Below are 20,270 nucleotides of genomic sequence, written 5' to 3'. Positions count from 1 at the left end.
CCACTACAGAGTGTCAGCAGGTCTGTGAGTCACTGCTGCCCACGGCCCGTACAGTAGCTCCGGCCCCTGATCACCCAGTCTAGATGTTGAGCAACACCATGATAAGGATGCAACCTCCCTCCACTCTCTTCCTTTTCAAGAATTCTGACTCACGGCTCAGCACACATTATCCAGCCTACGGGAACGAGCTCCTTGACTGAGATGGAACCCAGGGTTCTCCTGGCACCATCACTGTTCTGTTGTTGCCGTGGTGAACAACGGCTGAAACATCCATGATTGCATTTCTCATAAGTCGGACCCAGGCTGGTCTGCCTGACTGTTTCCTGCCTTTGAACTTGTCAGTGACACTCTACAGATCCACGACTGCGCCATCTTTCTGTAACGATCTTTTAAAAGTGGAGATATTTACTAAATGCTTTCAAGTGAGTTAATAATTGTGGTGATGAGCACCACTGCAAAGTCTGCTAGCTCAGCTCATTATGGGCAGTCAGCTAGCGCTCCAATCAGAGGAACACGTCCAGAGCTGTTTCCCATCTGGTGCCTCATCCGAGCTTGGCGCCTCAGAACCATCACCATGTGAGGCTGCTGAGGAACTTCTCAGCATTATTAAGTAAGATTAAACCACACCAAGTCAGTGTTTCAACACATCAAGTGATTGAAGCAGTCTGAGTGGATGTGAAGTTGGGCTGAACATGTTCTGACGTTGTTCCTGTACCGGGCCACCAGCAGATAGAACACCTTGGCACAGCCCCTGATGTCACATTCTTACCTGCTGAGGAGCAGCAGGGGCATGAGAATGTTCAAATACTTCATCACTTATCACAAGCCACCTGCTCCACAGTCATGTCATGCCAGTGAAAGTGGAACTGCAGGCAGCCTTGTGCACACGCTGTGATGTGATAGCGAACATCTGAACTCTCCACTCCCCTCACGCCAAGACTTCTGATCCGATCAGTCACATTTCTTAGCAATTGCTAATAGGCACACAGGTCTTACAGCAGATAAGGATGGTGCATCATCTCAGAGGAGGCTCAGTGTTGTTAACATTTTCCTCCTGCAACAGTGAAGTCATAAAGCTGAGCTGAGCACGTTACTGTAAGGAGGAGTGGGAGGAGAGGCTGAGCTTTTAATAGAAGCGCTCGCTGTCGCTCATTCTTCTGCCTGCTACTTGATCACAAAAGCTGCCAAATATATCCAGTGGTGGTGAAAGGAGTTGTGTGCGAGGCTATTCATAGTCTCTGGTGAGATAAAAAACAATCACACGTGTGACTGTATCTATGGTTTCTCAGTCAATTCATGCCGAACATACAATCACTGACACTGATAAAGTATTTATTTTGCTGTCATGTAAATGTTCCAGATCAGCAGATAAATGTTCATATCAGACAACGTTAACCTGATTTAATACAGAAGGAAGTTTTCAGATGATGATGATTTGATGAGGGAAAATACCAGGCTGCATTTGAAGAAGTCATGACCCGCTTGAATTAATTGTGATTATCCAGAATATTTGCAAGGCTGTGTTTAGTCCCACCCCCACCTCCACCCCCAAACGCAGACCTGATGAAAACTGTGAGCTAAAAGATCTCAAAAAGCAACACCTCCTCAAGGATAAAACAACAGAGAACATCTGAAGGACAGCCTCACCTGGTTACAGTTGAGGTCAGAGGTCATGATCCTACGATGGGGCTGGGCAGGTGTGTCATTGACTCATGTTTACCAAAGATAAACTTTGTGATGATCCCAAAGACTTTCTATGGACTGATGAGGCAGAAGCAGAACTTTCTGGAAGGCCAATCAAAACAAAAATGACATCCCAGCAGCAGTGGTGGTGGTGTGATGGTCTGGGCTGCTCTGTCACGTTGTTGCTTCCCTTGCCCCTGTGCCTTGGGGTTTACCTTAATTGTGCCCTCTTGTTACCTGAGTACCCATCCCAGTGTGTATACAGGCCTTGTGTGCTGCTAGTGCGTTTGTCAGTTCTTACTCGTTACACGTCAGTTTGTGTTTACACCCACCTACCCTGTTGTGTCTGCACTCCCGACCAATAAAGATGAACCAAATGTCCATTACTGTGACCTGCTCTGCTGCTTCAGCACCACCTGCTGTAGCAGAACATCCTGAAGGAGAACGTCTAACCTTTGACCTTCATGCTGGAAGACCAAAACTCCCCCAGGTTGGTTATCAGGTGTGACATCAGAGTGTGAGATGTTTTTGCTGACCTGAAACCTTTAAGAGAAAGAAATCAGAGTAAATCTGTGAGCATCGTCTCTGCTGGTCGTCTTTTGTTTGTCATACCAACACGTTCATGTCTGAAGCTGCGATCTGGACGTCTTGGATGCTTGTGTGCTACAGCTTGTGCTTATTTACTTCAATCCAAAAACCATCAAAGTGCAAACTTTTCACATCAAATTTCTAAATGAGGAAAGTGCTTTACTCAAGAGGGCTGAGTCACCCGAGAGGCTCAGTAGGAACTTGGTTTACCTCCTTCTTCAGGCGGTTCTTTTCCTGTCCCACTCTTACAGGCTGGTGACGGCGTCCACCAGCTCCCAGGATTCGATCTACTGAACAAAACTCATCACACTTAAAACCGAGAACAGCTGAGAGCAGCTGGACAAATGTCACAGGTATGGCTCTGCTGATCGTAAGAGTTTGGTTCCAGAGGGAACGGTGTCTGGGTCTGTCGCCAAATCAGAGACGTGGGCTCTCGTTTCAGGAGCAAACTAAATAAAATGTGAAAACAAAAAGTAGAGCAATACATCATTTAATTTAGCACTCATTCAACACGTCACAATTTCCTTTGTTACGGTTGAAGAGTAGTGTATGTGTAAAATGCTGTTAGGCCCCGCCCACTTTTACATGTATTAAAGGACATTTCTCATGTACAGAACAGACAATGATGACTGAACAACACGGTCTTCAATAGGAGACAGAAATTTCACTAAATCAACTCTCATTTTAAATAAAATAAACAAAGCTACTCAAGGTAACACAACAATATCTTGTGTTTTACCTAAATAAACACATTTAATTCAAATGAATAGTATAACATTTATTTTAAATCTCAGATCATTCAGTTTTTTCATAAAATGCAACAGAAATCACCTCAGAGAGCAAGCTGAAAACGAGTCCAGTTTGTATCAGAAATGCCTCCAACCAGTCAGAGGCCAGCAGCAACCCCACCCGAAGGAAACCCACTGATCTGAAGCAGCCAGCTTCATCAGAGTATTCAGACCTGATTTCAACAATGTTGCAGAGGACTTTTATTTTGAAAGGCGAGCTGGAATGAGCTGCAGGTGTTTCCATCCCAGTAAAAACCCTTTAATGGGACCCTGTGTGAGCTCTATCTGACATCTGGCTTAAAACACACACCTGTGTGTTCAGGGGAAGCTGCAGGTTTAGCATGCTGACTAAAGCTCATCTCCTCGGCGCTGTACTTTCTGACTGTTTTAACACAACCGTCTTAAGTTCTGAGATTTTTTTTGTCTCTGACTTAAAATTGTCTTGTCGACTGTTTCTTCACATCTCTCTACACATTATAGCTCAGTTGTCAAAAAACTTACCAGTAAAATAGTCTAAGAAGAGAAGTTATTCAGATTTGAACCTTTATATATATATATATATATATATAAACTAAACATAGCTCTTGGATCTGTTTAAGACAGAACTGCTCCTGAATTTCAGTGAAACCTTTGATCCGTGTAGTTTCTTTAACTGCAGGTTGAGCAGGAGATCTCCCTGGCCCAGAGGAAGATGTCTGACCTCGAGTCTGTGCTCCAGCAGAAGGATATCGAGCTGAAGGCCTCAGAGACTCAGAGGACCGTCCTAGAGCAGGACCTGGCCACCTACATCACAGAATGCAGTGTGAGCTTTCAGGCGTTTTCGTGGCTCTGAGGTTCTTTCCTTCTGTTTTTACAATCCCGCGTGTTGCTTTCAGAGTCTGAAGCGCAGTTTGGAACAAGCCCGTATGGAAGTGACTCAGGAGGACGACAAAGCTCTGCAGCTCCTCCATGACATCCGAGAGCAAAGCAATAAACTTCAGGAGATTAAAGAACAGGTAGGAGATGCTTCCTGTGCCACTTCAGACAGCTGGAGCTTTCTAATCCAGATGTTGAAGACTTTAAAGGGATACTTAGCAACTTTTGTCACATTTTTAAATCGTTTTCTTGAACCATATGTGCTAAAATGACCCTTCACAAGGTTGATAAAAAGTCATTCTGACCCCCACCGCCCTCTGTGGCTAGAATACTGCATTTGCAAATTCAGACTGGCGGGCTGCTCTGTTGGGACTTTGAGCTGACATACAGTACCTGGAGCTGCAGTCTGCTTCCAGCATGTTTCCTGCATGTTTTAGATCATAGACACAGCTAATTTGTTTAATTTAGTGATGAATCACTCCTGTGGACACTAATGAAGGCTGGGAGACGTTTTAGCTATTAGACTAGGTGTTAAAACAGAGGAGATACGTTTTGTTTTTGGTTCTACTAAACGAACACTAGGGGGTGCTAAAAGCAAGCCAAAACTGTTAAGTGTGCCTTTAAATGATCAATGCTCATCCATGAACAACAGCTATCTCAGATTTAAGTTCCTGAAGGTATGTTTCTGTTTTTCTTTAGACTCCTTCTTAGCATAAAGCTGCAGTCATTCACCTGCTAGGATGAAATCAAAAGTTGTGTGAATGTTTAAAGACTCAACAGGAGTCTCCAGTCATGGCCATCCAATGGAATGGGTCAAGTCACCGAGCCTGAGTGTGTGGGGTGAGTGTTAATTAGACACAACCTCCACCACTCCACATGACTGCAGGCCTGACCCGAAGCCTAACTCAGACATGTGCAGAAAGGCCTCGTGTTGCTTTCATCACCACAGCTTTTCATAAAACATCATTTGAGTTGATTAAAGGTTTACTTGGAAATAAAAGCTAAACGTTCTGTATTTCTCTGTAAACTTTGACTCGGCCCTGTGGGAATGTTGTTGAAACCTCTGATTGTTTTGGTGCACACGGGCACATTTAATCACCACATCTAATGGGTGGAGTGTGTTTTAGCGCTCAAGTGTCATGTTGTGCAACCTCATCCAGCTCAAGATCGCTGTTTAATAAAGAGTCCAAAAAAAAGGTAACACAAAAGCAACCTGTTTTGCTCAGCCTACACTGCTGCTCGCTACTAAGCCCTGAATACATTGTGCTGAGGTTGTCATGGTTACGGGAGCCCTATACCTAGAGAGGGGAGCACACTGATGCAGTGGGCAGGCTGTTTTGATGAGGTGCTGGAGCCTTTGCTCATGCTGGTGGAGAAACAGATTTTTTTTTTACTTTCATCATCTCTGCAGAAACATAGGGAACGTGGGTGGAGGACGTCCTCCTGACCATCTCCAGCTGAACCCAATGCCGCATGCATGTGTCTGTATGAAAAACAAAACAACTTTGTGGATTTAAAGTCACCTTTAGTTCATTTGACAGTCTTGTTGTAGTTTAAGAAGAACAGGTGAACTTCAAAAGAGTGTTTTAATCCTCACCTGTTTTAATCCTTCCACCAGATATTACCCCCTCATCTGTTCTATCCCTTCACCTGTTGTTACCCCCTCACCTGGAGGGCATTTGGTCACATATCCAGTTTTAGCTTTAGTCTCTGCCTTTGCTGAGGTGTCGCTGGGATCTCTGAAATGATGATTTCCAGATCCGGTGAGACGTCAGTTCTTGGATTGAGGAATTGTTTACTGGAATGTTGAGGTTAAACAGGTGATCTCAGCAGCAGGTCGTCCGAGAAGCCTCACATCTCAGACTTTTAAAGTGTTACAATAGGTCTCCGGTTACACTAAACAGCCAGAACATTATGGCTGACCCTTCTCACAAAGAGATGGAAGGATTATTTCAGCATAGTGAGTGAGGTGGTACTCAAGATATAAAACAGATATGATGATTGTGTCCTCCAAGCTGATGTAGAAGAGTTTCACTATGGCAAATGTTTGTGTGTGTGTGTGCGCGCCTGCGTGCGTGTGTGTGTGTGTGTGTGTGCGTGTGTGTGTGTGTGTGTGCGCGCGCGCGTGTGTGTGCGTGCGCGTGTGTGTGCGTGTGTGTGTGCGCGCGTGTGTGTGCGTGCATATGTGTGTGCGTGTGTGTGTGTGCGCGCACATGTGTGTGTGTGTGTGTGTGTGCGAGCGCGTGTGTGTGCGCACGCGCGTGCGTGTGTGTGTTTTTGTGTGTGTGTGTGCGCGTGTGTGTGCGTGTGTGTGTGTGTGTGTGGCTGCTCTGTCTTCTCGGTCCCCAGTGAGTCGTGGTTGATGGCTGCTTATACTGAGTCGGGATCCTCTGGAGGTTTCTTCCTGTTAAAAAGGAGTTTTCCTCTCCACTGTTGTTAAATGCTTGCTTAGTATGAGGAATGCTGAAAAGACTCTGACATAACAAGTCAATGACTTGATGCAATTTGCGGAACACAATTGGAATGTTTACATTGTGAAGGGCCTTGAGACGATTCTTGTCGTGATTTGATGCTACACTCACCTAAAGGATTATAAGGAACACCATACTAATGAGGTGTTTGACCCCCTTTCGCCTTCAGAACTGCCTTAATTCTACGTGGCACTGATTTAACAAGGTACTGACAGCATTCTTTAGAAATTTTGGCCTATATTGATAGGATAGCATTTGCAGTTGATGGAGATTTGTGGGATGCACATCCAGGGCACGAAGCTCCGGATCCACCACATCCCAAAGATGCTCTATCGGGTTGAGATGAGGATGGGTACATGGCGGTCATGAAGGGATGTACATGGTCAGAAACAATGCTCAGGTAGCTCATAGCATTTAAACCATGCCCAATTGGCACTAAGGGGCCTAAAGTGTACCAAGAAAACATCCCCCACACCATGACACCACCACCACCAGTCTGCACAGTGGTGACAAGGCATGATGGATCCATGTTCTCATTCTGTTTACGCCAAATTCTGACTCCACCATTGAATGTCTCAACAGAAATCGAGACTCATCAGACCATGCAACAATTTTCCAGTCTTCAACTGTCCAACTTTGATGAGCTTGTGCAAACTGTAGCCTCTTTTTCCTATCTGTAGTGGAGATGAGTGGTACCCGGTGGGGTCTTCTGCTGCTGTAGCCCACCCGCCTCAAGGTTGTGCGTGTTGTGGCTTCACAAATGCTTTGCTGCATTCCTCGGTTGTTACAAGTGGTTATTCCAGCCAAAGTTGCTCTTCTATCAGTTTGAATCAGTCGGCCCATTCTCCTCTGTCCTCTAGCATCAAAAAGGCGTTTTCGCCCACAGGACTGCTGCATACTGGATGATTTTCCCTTTTCACACCATTTTTTGTAAACCCGAGAAATGGTTGTGGGTGAAAATCCCAGTAACTGAGCAGATTGTGAAATACTCAGACCGGCCCGTCTGGCACCAACAACCACGCCACGCTCATAGTAGCTTAAATCACCTTTCTTCCCCATTCTGACATTCAGTTTGGAGTTCAGGAGCAGTGGCGACTCCAGAAATGTTTTTTCTGCAGGTGCTATGAAGGAGCTAGTCTTTTCATTGAGGGTGCTATGAAGGAAGTGGTCATGCGTACCCATTGTTCTCTAAAACACCTTCAACACTAGCAGATACACATGCGTGCACAAAACCTCAACAACACCTGAAACAATCATTAATATACATCATAAACATATGAACAATCGCTGACTTGTCCATGCAATCATAAACACATACAGCCACACAGAAAACCATCTATAGTGTTGCAAGGTTAGCTAACATTACTGTTAGCATTTCCAGCACGCGGCGGTTGAGGGTTGACTTTTCATCCAGATCCGTAGGTTTTTGTGGGTCTGAGATCACTTCCAAAGATTCATTCATTTCTGACTGAACCCGTGGAAATGTGGGCAACAAAAACTGATTCATTTTACCACTAGCTCTACCTTTCACTCGTTCACTGGTGGAAAATGAGGTCAAAGGTTAACATCAATTTCCTGTTTTGGTTTAAGTTTTTACTATCTATATGATAATTTACTGATTATTTTTGTTTTGTATGTTAAATATTATCACATCCACACTTTAAATTAAAAATATTATTTATTTATTTTGTGTGTGTGTGTGTCCTGTCTGGCTGTGAATCAAACAGAATTGATGTCTGAATGCTGGTAACAAGCCTTACAGATTTACTCTCAGGTGTAGCATAAAAGCGTTTGCTTTTAACGTCACACCTGACACTTAAAACTTTATTGTTATTGTTTTTGAATGCTTTTTAATTCCGACCAGATACGGAGAAAGAGGTGAAAGAGAAAGGAAGAGACAAAAGATGGGGGGGGGGGGTCCACAAAAATAAACAATAATGGACAAGAATCTGCTTCCAGACCTGCAGAAAGTGAGAAGAAAAAAAGACAAAAGAATGGGACACAACAACAATACAACAAGATCAAGCTATCACTGCGTCAACTTGATGAAGAAATATACTATCAACATTGTTTAAATGAACAATCACACAATAATAAATCACACTGCATTAAGTGCCCACCATAGCCTTAAGACCTGTGTTGAACGTGCCCAAGCCCATACTTATGAGAGCACCATGTGAGCACCTGTGTGTGTACACACGCTTGTTTATGTAAGGTTTCTCTATAGGAGCATCCAATAAAGAGTGTGAGGGACCACAGATCTGCCCCCTAAAGATGTGCAGGAGACGGAGGGAGCTCCAAGTCCCAGAGATCCAGGAGTTGCCCCAGAGCACAGGAACTCCAGGGAGACTGCGACCAGAAAAGCCCCCGCTCCCCTCGAGAGGCGCAGAGGATCGCCCCGGGGGGCCACAACCAGCAGCCGGCAGAGTCCCGGGAGATATCGGCGGCAAGCCCACAGGCCTGCCGGCAGCCTCCCACCCCGTTGCCGGCCGAGCCCGGGACCCAATGACCCGGGACCCAGGGGCGACCACCCCCGCTGAGGACCCAGCAGAGCCCAGGGACCGGGAACCCACCAGGCAGCCACCGGGATTGGTCAGGCAGATGCCAAAAATCTTAAACTCCCTGACCCGGGAGCCACGACCCAGGCAGACCAAGGCACCGCACTCCACACCAGGTGTGGCAGGGAGAGGGGAGACGAACATCTATATCATCAAAAGAAGGCCCAGGAGAAAGGAGGAGTCAAAGGCCCCACCTGACATATACAGTCATCCACAAACACAGCCACACACTCCCTCCCTCATGCTCACACATACACATACAACCAAAGACTTACAAAAAGTGCATGCCGGACACCCACTCATGCTCCTCATACACACCCTATTCACTCTGGTCCCGGTACTGCTGCACATGTGGTACAACCAATACCAGTTCCAAGAGTTCGACCCTTTCTGCTGGGGTGCTGATGAGCAGGCTCCCCCGCCCAACGCTGAGCACAGCCATCCACCACCCCAGACCCCAACTGGACGGCCAGATCTCCCTCCTAGCCTCCAGCCCCAGGAAGCCAAGTGACAACAGAGGTGTGCTAAGACCCCTAGTCTTCTTCTGCCTGCTCCAATATGGTGCTAGTGAGTGTTGATGAGGTGTATTCCATGGCTGTGGTGAGCGGGCAGTGCGGGCATCGTCTTGCCTATGCCAGCTGATGCCACCACACCACCTCACTTGCACCCACAGCCCTCAGTGTCTAAGTGCAGTTTAAAATTGGAAGTGGGCACCGGCACTTGGAATGAGGCTGAGAAATCCCCCTGCCAAGTGCCGTTGGATGTGCTCACTCCCAAGGCCCTAAGTGTGTGTTTGCGTGGAATGTCGCTGGTGGAAGTGTTTAAGGTGCAAATAAAATTGGGGGGCAGGTTGCCACAGGCATCCTGAAATGGGGTCCATACCCACACTCCCTGACTTGTTCACCCCCCAAGGTCCTATGTGCATGTTTGTGTGATGATGTGAGGGAGCAAGAGGAGAGAAATGTGTGGGGATGGGGAGGAATGGCTGGTTGGGCTTAGCCCTCCAGGGAGCCAGCTCCCCCACTGGCCCCAATAGGCACCTCTGTTGTCAAAATGCCACCCAGAGCATGGAGACCCCAGCCCATCCTGCCAGGGCCCAAAGCAGCAGCATCACAGAGCCTCACGGAGTCTGAAGGCACCAACCCAGCCCCACCCCAGCAGATTATCTACGCCCATCCCAGCATTTGCTCAACTTCTGGACTATAAAAGACATAGGACATCCAGGTAAGGTTGGGTCCTCCCCCTCCTGGACTTCCCCCTCCCCTGTGTTGGGCAAGCAGAGGAGCCATGGTCTACCCAAGGCCCCTGAACCCAAGTCAGGCACTGCTGCATGTTCTTGCCTTCTCCCCGGCAGCATACATGTCAGGAACCGCCCCCCAAGGCCCCACCCAGATCCCCCCACGGGGCCGGCCACCCCCACACTCTGAGCCCCCAGGCCCCCACCTAGACCCACCCAGGGGCAATGCAGCAACCGGGCTGTAACCCATGGCCACTGCCAAGACCTCCAAGGGGCCCCACTCACAACCACCAGTAGTCCACCCCCCGAGGCAACCCAAGCACCTCCAGAGGGGGGCAACGGCCCTCCAGTCCCAGACACCCCCAGTGAACCCACCTCCAAGGAACGTCCAGATACTCCAAACTCAGACCCGACACACCCAACACCCCCTCACCCACATCATCCCGCAGGACAATATCAATGGTCCCCCGTCATCGCTATGTGATGGAACCGATCAAAGGAGCCCAGAGAGATTGATTTGAAGTGGAAGCAGAGGCTATATCAAGTGTAACATGATCTAACAAAAGATTTCTATACTGGTTAATGCAGAGAGTTTCTCTATTTTTCCAATTCAAGAGGATAGTTTTCTTAGTGATGCATATGGCAGTCAGAACCACGTGAGCCAAAGATGTTTCAATCAGGACATCGTCCAGGTTTCCCAGTAAACAAAGAGAGGGGGCGGTTGGGATATGACATTTCAGACACTTTGACATACTCTACCCCAAAATTCCTGGACAGTGCGTGAATGTAATTGTCAGGAATGTTGTCTGTGCAGTGTGTACATGTGTCAGATGACACAAACCCCATCTTGAACATCCAATGACCTGTATAGTGTACTCTGTGTAGAATTTTGTACTGAATTAATTTTAAATTGGAGTGTCTGATCATTTTAAAAGTTTTTAAACAAGTTTGGGACCAGAAGTTCTGGTCAAAGTTGACTGACAGATTCACCTCCCATTTTTCAATAGGGACCGCCATTCTATCGTCTATTTTGGACAGTGTCTTATATACTTTAGACAGTAGTTTGGGGGGGTTGAGATTATAGAAGTCTAATACCCTTGATGGTGTTTGTAATTCTATTTTATTGAGCTTAAATTTTTCTTGATGGTGGTATTTGGTGGTATTCTAAAGCTATTCTTATCTATTCCAAATTGGGAGACTATTCTATTAAATGGGATGAAGTCCAATCCTTCATATATGTGTTCCAGGTATAGGATTCCTTTATTTTTCCAGTCCAGAAGGTTAATCGTTTGGTTATTTTGCAAAATGTCAGGATTATTCCAGATAGGTGTGCGTCTGCATGGTACTAGTGAAGACTCTGTCATTTTAAGATACTCCCACCATGCTGTCAGAGAGGTGCTGATACTAATACTTTTGAAGCCTTCATGTTGTCTTATGCTTGAGCTAATAAATGGTAAGTCTGAAAGCTCTATCGTATTGCAAAGTGTCTGTTCTATATCTAACCAGGACTTGTCTAATGGGTTATCTTGCAACCATCTTGGTATATATTGCAGCCTGTTGGCTAAGAAATAATAATAAAAGTTGGGTAGATCCAGTCCTTCTCTGTCTTTGGTCTTCTGAAGCGTTTTTAAGCTAATTCGTGGAGTTTTATCCTGCCAAAGGAATTTGGTAATGGAGGAGTCCAGAAATCTAAACCAGTCAGCTGGTGGTTTGTTTGGGGTCATTGAAATATGTAATTTATTCTGGGTAAGACCATCATTTTAATTGTAGCAATTCTCCCCATGAGTGATATCGGTAAGGATTTCCATCTTGCAAGATCATCTTCCACTTTCTTTAAAAGTGAGATGTAGTTTAGTTTGGTTAGATCTGCTAACTTGGGAGAGACATTAATTCCCAGGTATGCGATATTCCCTGACTCCAATTGTGTATTAAGTAAATTGACAAAAGAGAAATTAATTGGTAGAACTGTGGATTTTAACCAGTTTATAGAGTAATCTGAAACTCTTGAAAAAGAGTTTATCAGTTCTATTGCTTGGGAGAGAGAGGATTGAGAATTCTGGAGAAAGAGTAAAACATCATCTGCATAAAGACTGATCTTATGTTCTATTTTCTTACACTGTATCCCTTTAATACCTGTTGTTTGCCTAATTGCTGCCGCTAGTGGTTCGATAAAAATAGCAAACAGTGAGGGGGAGAGTGGGCATCCCTGCCAGGTCCCCCTCTGAAGACAGAAGCTAGCTGATATTTGGTCATTCATCCTGATACGTGCAGTTGGTGAATTGTATAATGTTTGTAGCATGTTTATGAAGAAGTTCCCAAAACCAAATTTATGTAAAGTTGCAAATACGAACTTCCAGTTAACTCTATCAAAAGCTTTTTCTGCATCTAGAGATAATATACTAGTTTCTATGTTTCTACAGTAAGAGAAATCTATCAAATTAAGTAATCTACGTGAGTTTGTGGATGACTGTCTACCTTTAATGAAACCAGTTTTGTCAGGGTGTATTATGAAGGGGGTTACCTTCTCCAATCTTTTTGCCAGGGCTTTACAAATTATTTTGAGATCAATATTAATAAGAGAAATTGGGCGATAGCTGGTAGGAAATGCAGGGTCTTTGCCTGGTTTTAACAAGAGACTAATATTGGCTGAATTCATGTTTGGCTGTAATCTGCCGCTCTCTTCGATTTCCCTCACCATTCTGAAAATGTTGGAGCCAGAATGATCCAGAATTCTTTGTAGAACTCTGCTGGAAACCCATCTGGACCTGGAGCTTTCCTATTAGTCATGGATTTAAGGGCCTCCTGGAGCTCCGCTGAGGTTAGTGGCGAGTCCATGACTGTAACTTGGCTGTCTGATAATTTAGGAAGTGTTATCCTGTCAAGGAACTCATTGATCTCGTTATCTGATGGGTTTATCTGTGCTGAGTACAAAGTTTGGTAAAAGTCTCTGAAAGTGTTGTTTATTCTTTCAGGGTCATAAACTATATTCCCGGTTGAGTCTTTAACAGCAGATATGGTAGTTTTCTCTTTATTAACTTTTAACTGGCTAGCTAAAAATTTACCTGATTTATTACTATGTTCAAAGTTTTCTATTTGTAGTCTTTATGCTAATAAGCATAAAAGCTGTCACTCCTCGCTCCTTGTAAAGTTTGTTGTCCACGTAAAGCTTATCCACCAAGATGACAGCCCTCTTCCCATCCTGGATAAACTTTTTGCGCAGCGGAAAGAGGACTCGGCGCTGATCCAGGATTTTCTTAGGGAACTGCTCATTTACGCTGAAGTTGTTTCCTTTGAGCTCTCTTCCATGACTTTTAACAAGATCCTTCTGCTTAAAATGTTCAGATTTAGCCACGATGGGACGAGGTCTTCTGCTGTCCACTCTTTTAGCTCCAAGGCGATGTACCAGGTGAAAGGTGATGTTTTTTACCATTTCTTCAGGTATCTTCATTTGGGTCTGGAGAAAGTTTTTTATTGTTTGCTCGCAACACATTGTCACACCTTAAGCGTCGGAAACAAACGCTTGGTCAGCCACCCTCCACGTCAGACCCCAGACGCCAAAAGTGCCCTTTTTCGTTACTTATGTGCGAAAAGGGGTTTTCCCTTTTGTAACTGCAGGTCGCAATGCAGCGTAAAACTGACGTGATTAGATATCCACTGATGCGGCACCGAACCAGCTCGTTTAACCGCACCTAAACCTTAAATGCGGCACAGAACCAGATCATTTAACCACACCTAAACCTTAACGTTTCACTATTTATAACCTTCCCCTCTCCCTCATCCTAACCTTAACCCTCTTGCTACCTAAAACGTCACTCTCACTGTGATCAAGCGTTTTTTTCCCATGCATTCTGACTGTGACAGTCAGTCTGACTGTCAATTTTCGTATTTGCCGCCCAAGGGGAACGTTAGAACATACCATCTGGCGAGGGGGAGGTTACAAATACCCTCTACTTTTAACCTCCACTGTGGTAGTTGTAACCTCCCCCTCTCGTTGGTTCGGTCCAAACTCGACCAATGACGAGGCGGCTCCCGCCGTTCACTTCATAGAGCCGGCTTTTAGAGCGATCGACACATCACTAACGTGTTCGCTAGCAAGATGGTCAAGGTTAGGATAGGGGTGAGGGGAAGGTTAAATAAGAGGATACGGTTAAGGTGAGGTACAATGAGCTTGTTTGGTGCCCTGGCTGCGGACATCCCATCGCGTCAGTGCAACGCTGCATTGGGATCTGCAGTCAAATAAGGGAAAAACCCTTTTTCGCACATAAGTAACGAAAAAGGGCACTTTTGGCGTCAGGGGTCTGACGTGGAGGGTGGCTGACCAAGCGTTTGTTTTTGACACGCTGGGAGTGAGAATGTGTTGTTGCTCGCAGTTCCCCGCCCCTCCCGTCTGCTCCGGCAGGCCTGCGAACACCAAATTATCCCTCATGCTACGGGCCTGAAGGTCCAAAACCGTCTCCTTCAGAATCTTGTTGTCCAGGGTGATCCACGTCATTCCCTCTTCCAGGGAAGAAACGGACTCCCGCAGAGACGCGTTCTCAGCAGCGAGCCGCTCAACCTGCTCTAGGCTGAACTCCAAAGACGCTCGGAGGTTCTGAAACTCCTGGTGTAGAACTTCTAGCAGATGAAGACGCCCCTCAAATCCCAGAAGCTGTTTATCTATAGAATCTAATAATTCTAATATGTCCTTACGAGGAGATGAGGCTTCAGGCGAGTCCTGAGGACGGCTCCTCTTGGTCCCAGGTGTTTCGGGCTCAGCTGCTGATTTCTTCTGACCCATAACGAAAAACTCAAACTCTGTCATTATAGTTTTGTAAACTTTCTAAATTTTCTTCCCTTACCTCCAGGTTGAGTGAGTAAGGCCTAGTCCACACGTAGCCAGTTTTTTTTAAACGAATATCCGCCCCTCCAAAAACTTGCATCCACACCACCTCGTTTAAAAACAAAACTCTGTCCACACGTACTCGGAAAAATACGTTGTTAAGGACATGCCAGACCTGTAGGCAGCAGTACTTTCCCCATTCTTAACCTCGTCCTTCATCTGTGGTCTTCTGCAAGGAGCAGTAATTCCGCTTGCAAAAACAAACAAGCAAAAAGCGCTTGGACAATTGATAAAGCGAGCGCAGCTCTGAGGGCATCCATGATGTCGGCTAGTGTAAACACAGGTCGCACACGTGATGTCAGCATTTTTTTGTCGCGGAAAGTGACATTGCGGACCTTAAAACTCCGGTTTTGTCTGTCCACACGCAGACACCCAAAACGGAGAAAACGCAGATCTTCACTTTGGCCGGAGTTTTTAAAAAGATCCGTTTTCGTGTGAAAAAACTCCGTTTTCGTGTGGATGACAGGCCAAAACGTAGAAAAATATCTACGTTTTGGCAGATCCCCGGCTACGTGTGGACAGGGCCTTATACTTACCAGATTATTTTTTTGAGTTGTCAGTAGATAAATTAGGCGAAAATGCATCTTAATTGTGGATGTTTGTTAACGAGCTGCCACCTGCTTGAAACGCTGCCGTGTATCCGGTGCTCGGCCGTCAGCGCATGCTCCCTTATTAAAATTAAATTGTAAAAAAATAAAAATCTAATATTTACTTGGGGGGTGCACTGACTAATCCAGGGGTAGCTATAGCGCCCCTAGCGCCCCCTGGCGCTGCCACTGTTCAGGAGATTGTCTTGACCAGGACCATACCCCTAAATGCATTGAAGCAACTGCCATGTGATTGGTTGATTAGATAATTGCATTAAGGAGAAGTTGAACAGGTGTTCCTAATAATCCTTTAGGTGAGTGTATTTGAATAAACTGAATTGAATTACATGTTTAGAGAAGTCCTTTGACCTCAAGTGGGTGGACATAATGTTCTGGTTAATCAGTAAACGATAGAAGTTATAGTTTAGAAACATAAACAACCAGTCAACCTTCTCATAGTTTAGATGATTAGATTAAACAATCACCTTTATCTTCTCTTGGAGGAACATTATTCAGTTTGTGTATAAACAGCTCAAATTAGTATTTAATCCTAATTCCTTCCTGGACTTTTGGCCCAGTCTGTAAAAATGTCCTAACTCTGATGTTTCTGTTGCCATCCACAAGTGAACTTGTTTCACTTAGCTGGTTTTTGTCATTTTATGATTTCATTTTTACTTTGGCATAAAATTCTTATAAAGTGCGAGATTATGTTTTATGTAAGTTCTAAACGGGAATGCTAGGAGGGGGAGCAACAGGTCTGGAATATCCAGCGGCTGGATGTGTGTTGGTCTTAATCCAGTAGGCCATGCACACCGGACACACAGGTGTTCATCCGTATCCTGACTCTCGCTGAGGTGTTCTGGCTAAAGGAAGACAGAATTCATCCTGTCCACTCACTGGAGAAAGTCAGTCTTGTGAAACATGATTAAAAACGAGATCAGCCTTCTTTATTTTCTGATTTATGATGAACGTTTGCTGCTCCTGTGTTTGATTCTTTTGTTTCCTGACTTCCCCTTGGTGCTTCGCTGCAGGGAACTCACAGCAGATGAATCCAGTTTTCTATCTTCAGCAGCATCTGTCTCCCACGCTCTGTCACATGACTGCAGTGTTTATCATTTTCATGCAGACATCCTACTCTGTTGGATCAACAAAGAGTGGGGATCAGGGATGGATTCATTTATACAGTTAAAGATTCTGATGGAGATTAAATCTGCAAACAGTCCTTGATGGATGATTTAACCAGAAACCCCACAGCTAGACGTTTAGAGGTCCAGATGTTTTACTGAGCGCTGCATGGATGCATGCTGGGTGATGAAAGGAAGGAAGCTTTAGAAACCCTTTATGCATCAGTAATGTGCTTCAGCATTATGGGTAGTTTCAGCAATGTCTGATTTATAAAAAGAAAAGTTTAAATCTGAATGATCAGAAAAGCCCTTTAGGAAAGTGTTCTTTACCCGAGCATCTTGTTGTTGTGCCAATTACTTTAATTAAAGGTTAAGGAATTAAAGGGTTAAATCTCCCAGCTGAGTTTTAATCTAAGATTGTCTAATGTTTAGAGACGATGAATTCATGATCGCTGAAAACTACCACATATGTGAACGGCTCTGAGCGACTCAGGCTGTGAACACTAAAGCTGCGTTTTGGTTTTCCACCGTAAACTACCTTTGGCGGCCATCTTGAATGGTGCTTAATATAAAGGTTTTGTTTAATTTCTATCAAATGATTCATTACTTTGAAGTCAAACAGCACCGATGCAGCCAGGCAGCTTTGAAGACTTAAGCCGTCCTAAGCAACTTTTTTGTATTTTTAAATCATTTTCTTGAGCCAGTAAATGTTAAAACAACCTTTGACAGCAGGGGTGTCAAATCAAATTCACACTGGGACCAAATGAAAAACTGGGACAAAGTTACAGACCAAACGTAATTTTAAAAAAAAGATGGCGAATGTGCACATTTTCCTTTACCTACAGAAATGTACGGTTGAACGTTTTCATTTGGAAACAAATGTCTTTTTGCAGTAATACTGAATGTGGAATAACCACATTACACACAAGCAAGTCGATTTTAAATAAATTTTGTCTTATGCCTCAATAATTTTGTTCTTTTCATTCCTTAAATTGTGTATATATTCTGCAATTTCTTAATGTTTTATATTTTGAATCTTTTAAGTTTTTCTGTTGTTGTTTACTCTGTATTCTTGCTGTATTCTTGCTCTTGCAGTGTTAAGCAGTGGCTACATCTGTAACAAATGATCAACAAGATGTGATAATTCCATGTAAACATGAAATATCAATCTGATTGATCTTTCAATGTTCAATCAGAAGATTATCGTTTCTTTTACTTATCAGGAACCATAAACACACTTCATTTTAATTCAGACAGAGTCAAGTTTAGTTTATATAAGTGAATTTATTTCTGTTTTCCTAAACTAATGATTATACGAGACAAGGTGTGAATGATGGAATGTAATGTTTGTAGTGAATGGAATGGACGCTTGTCATGTACCGGGGTGAGTACTCCTCTCATTTTCCCATCTTTGAGTTGTGTGTTTCAGGAGAGGGAGGCTCCAGCTGCAGCTGATTTGCAATCAGTGGGTCAGTCTACAAAAGGTGGATGGAGAACACTCCTCGACGCCAGATGATTACTACAGCTTGGTAGTTTCCTGTCCTCTTGCAACTCTTGGATTTTGTGCTCTAGTGTTTCTAGGATTTTTTGTGAACCTTTGGATCTTTTCCCAGTGCTTACCCAGTACCAGGTCTTGGAACGTTTTTGGACTTCTGTGACTTCTCTGGATTACGTCCCTGGTTTTCTGCAACTCCTCTGGATTATGTCTTTGGATTTCTGCGACTCCTCAGGATTACTCACCTGTGCCCCATAGGATTTCCGGACGCTGCTCTCACCAATCTCCATTCCTCCCGGCTGGCCCACTCTCCTGCTCTCCTCTCGCTCCCTCTCCTGGACACCCCACTTGGATTCACCCCGGCACCCAACCTACCCTCCCTCATTCCTACGCTCCCCTACTCCCAGTAAGTCTATTCTCTTCACCCACCAAGTTTAGACTTATCTTCCTGGACTGACCTGTATCTGCTCTCCCCTCCTCAGACGCTGCGCTCCCGTTCTTGATCTCAGTGCACATTCAGTTCCCTTTTTAAAATAAAGATTCTTTTTTTTTTACCATAAGATCTGTGAGTGTGTGTTTCTGCATGTCTTGGGTTAAATGCATTCCCCAAACCATGTCAGAATCATCCGGCCACGCCGCTAACCCCACAGACACACCTCTCACTGATCTGCTCCACAGGTTGTCTCAACAAGAACAAGCCCTGCCGCTGCTAATGGAGCAGTTACACGCAGCAAACAACCGATTCCAGCAGTTGGAGGCCTTGGTGCGGCAGATACACGACAGGCTGTCCCAACCGCAGACTCAGGCTTTCGCTTCGGAACCTCCGCTGGCCGCCTCTGTTACTCCTGTTGTCCCTGGACGGGAAGCAGCAGTTCCCATGGAAGTCACACACTTCCGTCCAGCCATGTCACTGCCATCTCTGACCTTCAGCGGGGAGTTCGAGGACTGTTACAGCTTCCTTTTACAATGTCGACTCTCATTCGAATGATCACCAGGAGCTTTCACCACAAACTCAATTAAGATCTCGTATATTGTTGGATTACTTCACGGAAGAGCCCTGGGATGGGCGGAAGCGAAGAGTCACTGTTCCACGTTCCTATCTGATCCCTTTGAAAACTTTGTAACTGATTTCAAGATGACTTTTGGCAGTACTGAGTCCGTTACAGATATCAGAAAATGGCTATGGAATTTATCACAGGGTGGCGGATATGTCAGTGGAGTTCCGAACTTAGGCATCACAGTCTTCCTGGTATGAAGATGCCCTTCTCGCTGCTTTCATTGAGTCTCTCAACGACCGAGTCCAGAACCAGCTGGCGTTGTGCCCAGAATCCTGTTCGCTGGAGGAACTAATTTGCCTGGCTATATCCATCGATAAGCGCCATCATGAGCTGCAGCACCAGAGTTCCAGTGCCAGAACCGCCTCCACTCCTGACCGTAATCATGGTTCGGGTCCTCGCTCCTCCACAGAGCCCACCTCCTCAGATGAACCCATGCAGATGGGAAGGACTCGCCCTCACCCAGGAGGAGATACAACATCGTGTAAGGTCAGGTCTGTGTTTATATTGTGGGGAGTCTGAACACTTCGCTAGAGCCTGCCCAGTACTGTTAAAAGGGCAGAGCCCACCAGTAAAGACGGGACTACTGGTGGGCAGTAACTCACCCTCTGCGAGCTCCCGTTGCATACTCCAGTGTTCTGTGTTTTTTTTTTTTATTATTTTGAGCGGTTTGCACTCGAGGCATTAGTTGACTCTGGCTGTGAGCGATCTTTGATGGACCCTGACTTGGTGAAGAGATGGAAGATCCCTACCGTTTGGCTGCCTACTCCTCTCTGTGTCATCTTTGGACGACTGGAACCTATCCACCATCGCTCACCAGACCAATCCTCTGCAGTTATGGGTGTCAGGTAACCACACAGAGACTGGCTTTTTACATATTTCCCTCTCCTCAGTCTCTGCTGGTCCTGGGTCACTCCTGGCTGTCTCTCCACAACCCCCACGTGAACTGG

General features: G+C 45.2%; 1 protein-coding gene across 9 annotated transcripts in view; it reads left to right on the top strand.

Annotated features, from left to right (window-relative positions):
• The window catches only part of LOC107393501 (citron Rho-interacting kinase), an 88,131-nt gene that overhangs the window by 2,552 nt on the left and 65,309 nt on the right, over window positions 1–20,270 (top strand). For 7 of the 9 annotated variants that reach the window (XM_070546367.1, XM_070546364.1, XM_070546360.1 and 4 more), the window contains exons 2-3: window positions 3,718–3,861; window positions 3,935–4,054. In XM_070546367.1, the coding sequence (XP_070402468.1) occupies window positions 3,718–3,861; window positions 3,935–4,054 (264 nt within the window). Of the gene's footprint in view, window positions 1–2,522; window positions 2,625–3,702; window positions 3,862–3,934; window positions 4,055–20,270 lie in introns of all 9 variants that reach the window. The other 2 variants (XM_070546363.1, XM_070546366.1) reach the window with 2 other exon arrangements.

This window comes from Nothobranchius furzeri, chromosome 17 (genome assembly GCF_043380555.1).
Source record: "Nothobranchius furzeri strain GRZ-AD chromosome 17, NfurGRZ-RIMD1, whole genome shotgun sequence".
Classification (NCBI taxonomy): Eukaryota; Metazoa; Chordata; class Actinopteri; order Cyprinodontiformes; family Nothobranchiidae; genus Nothobranchius; species Nothobranchius furzeri.
This window is presented reverse-complemented; position numbering and strand designations above follow the sequence as displayed.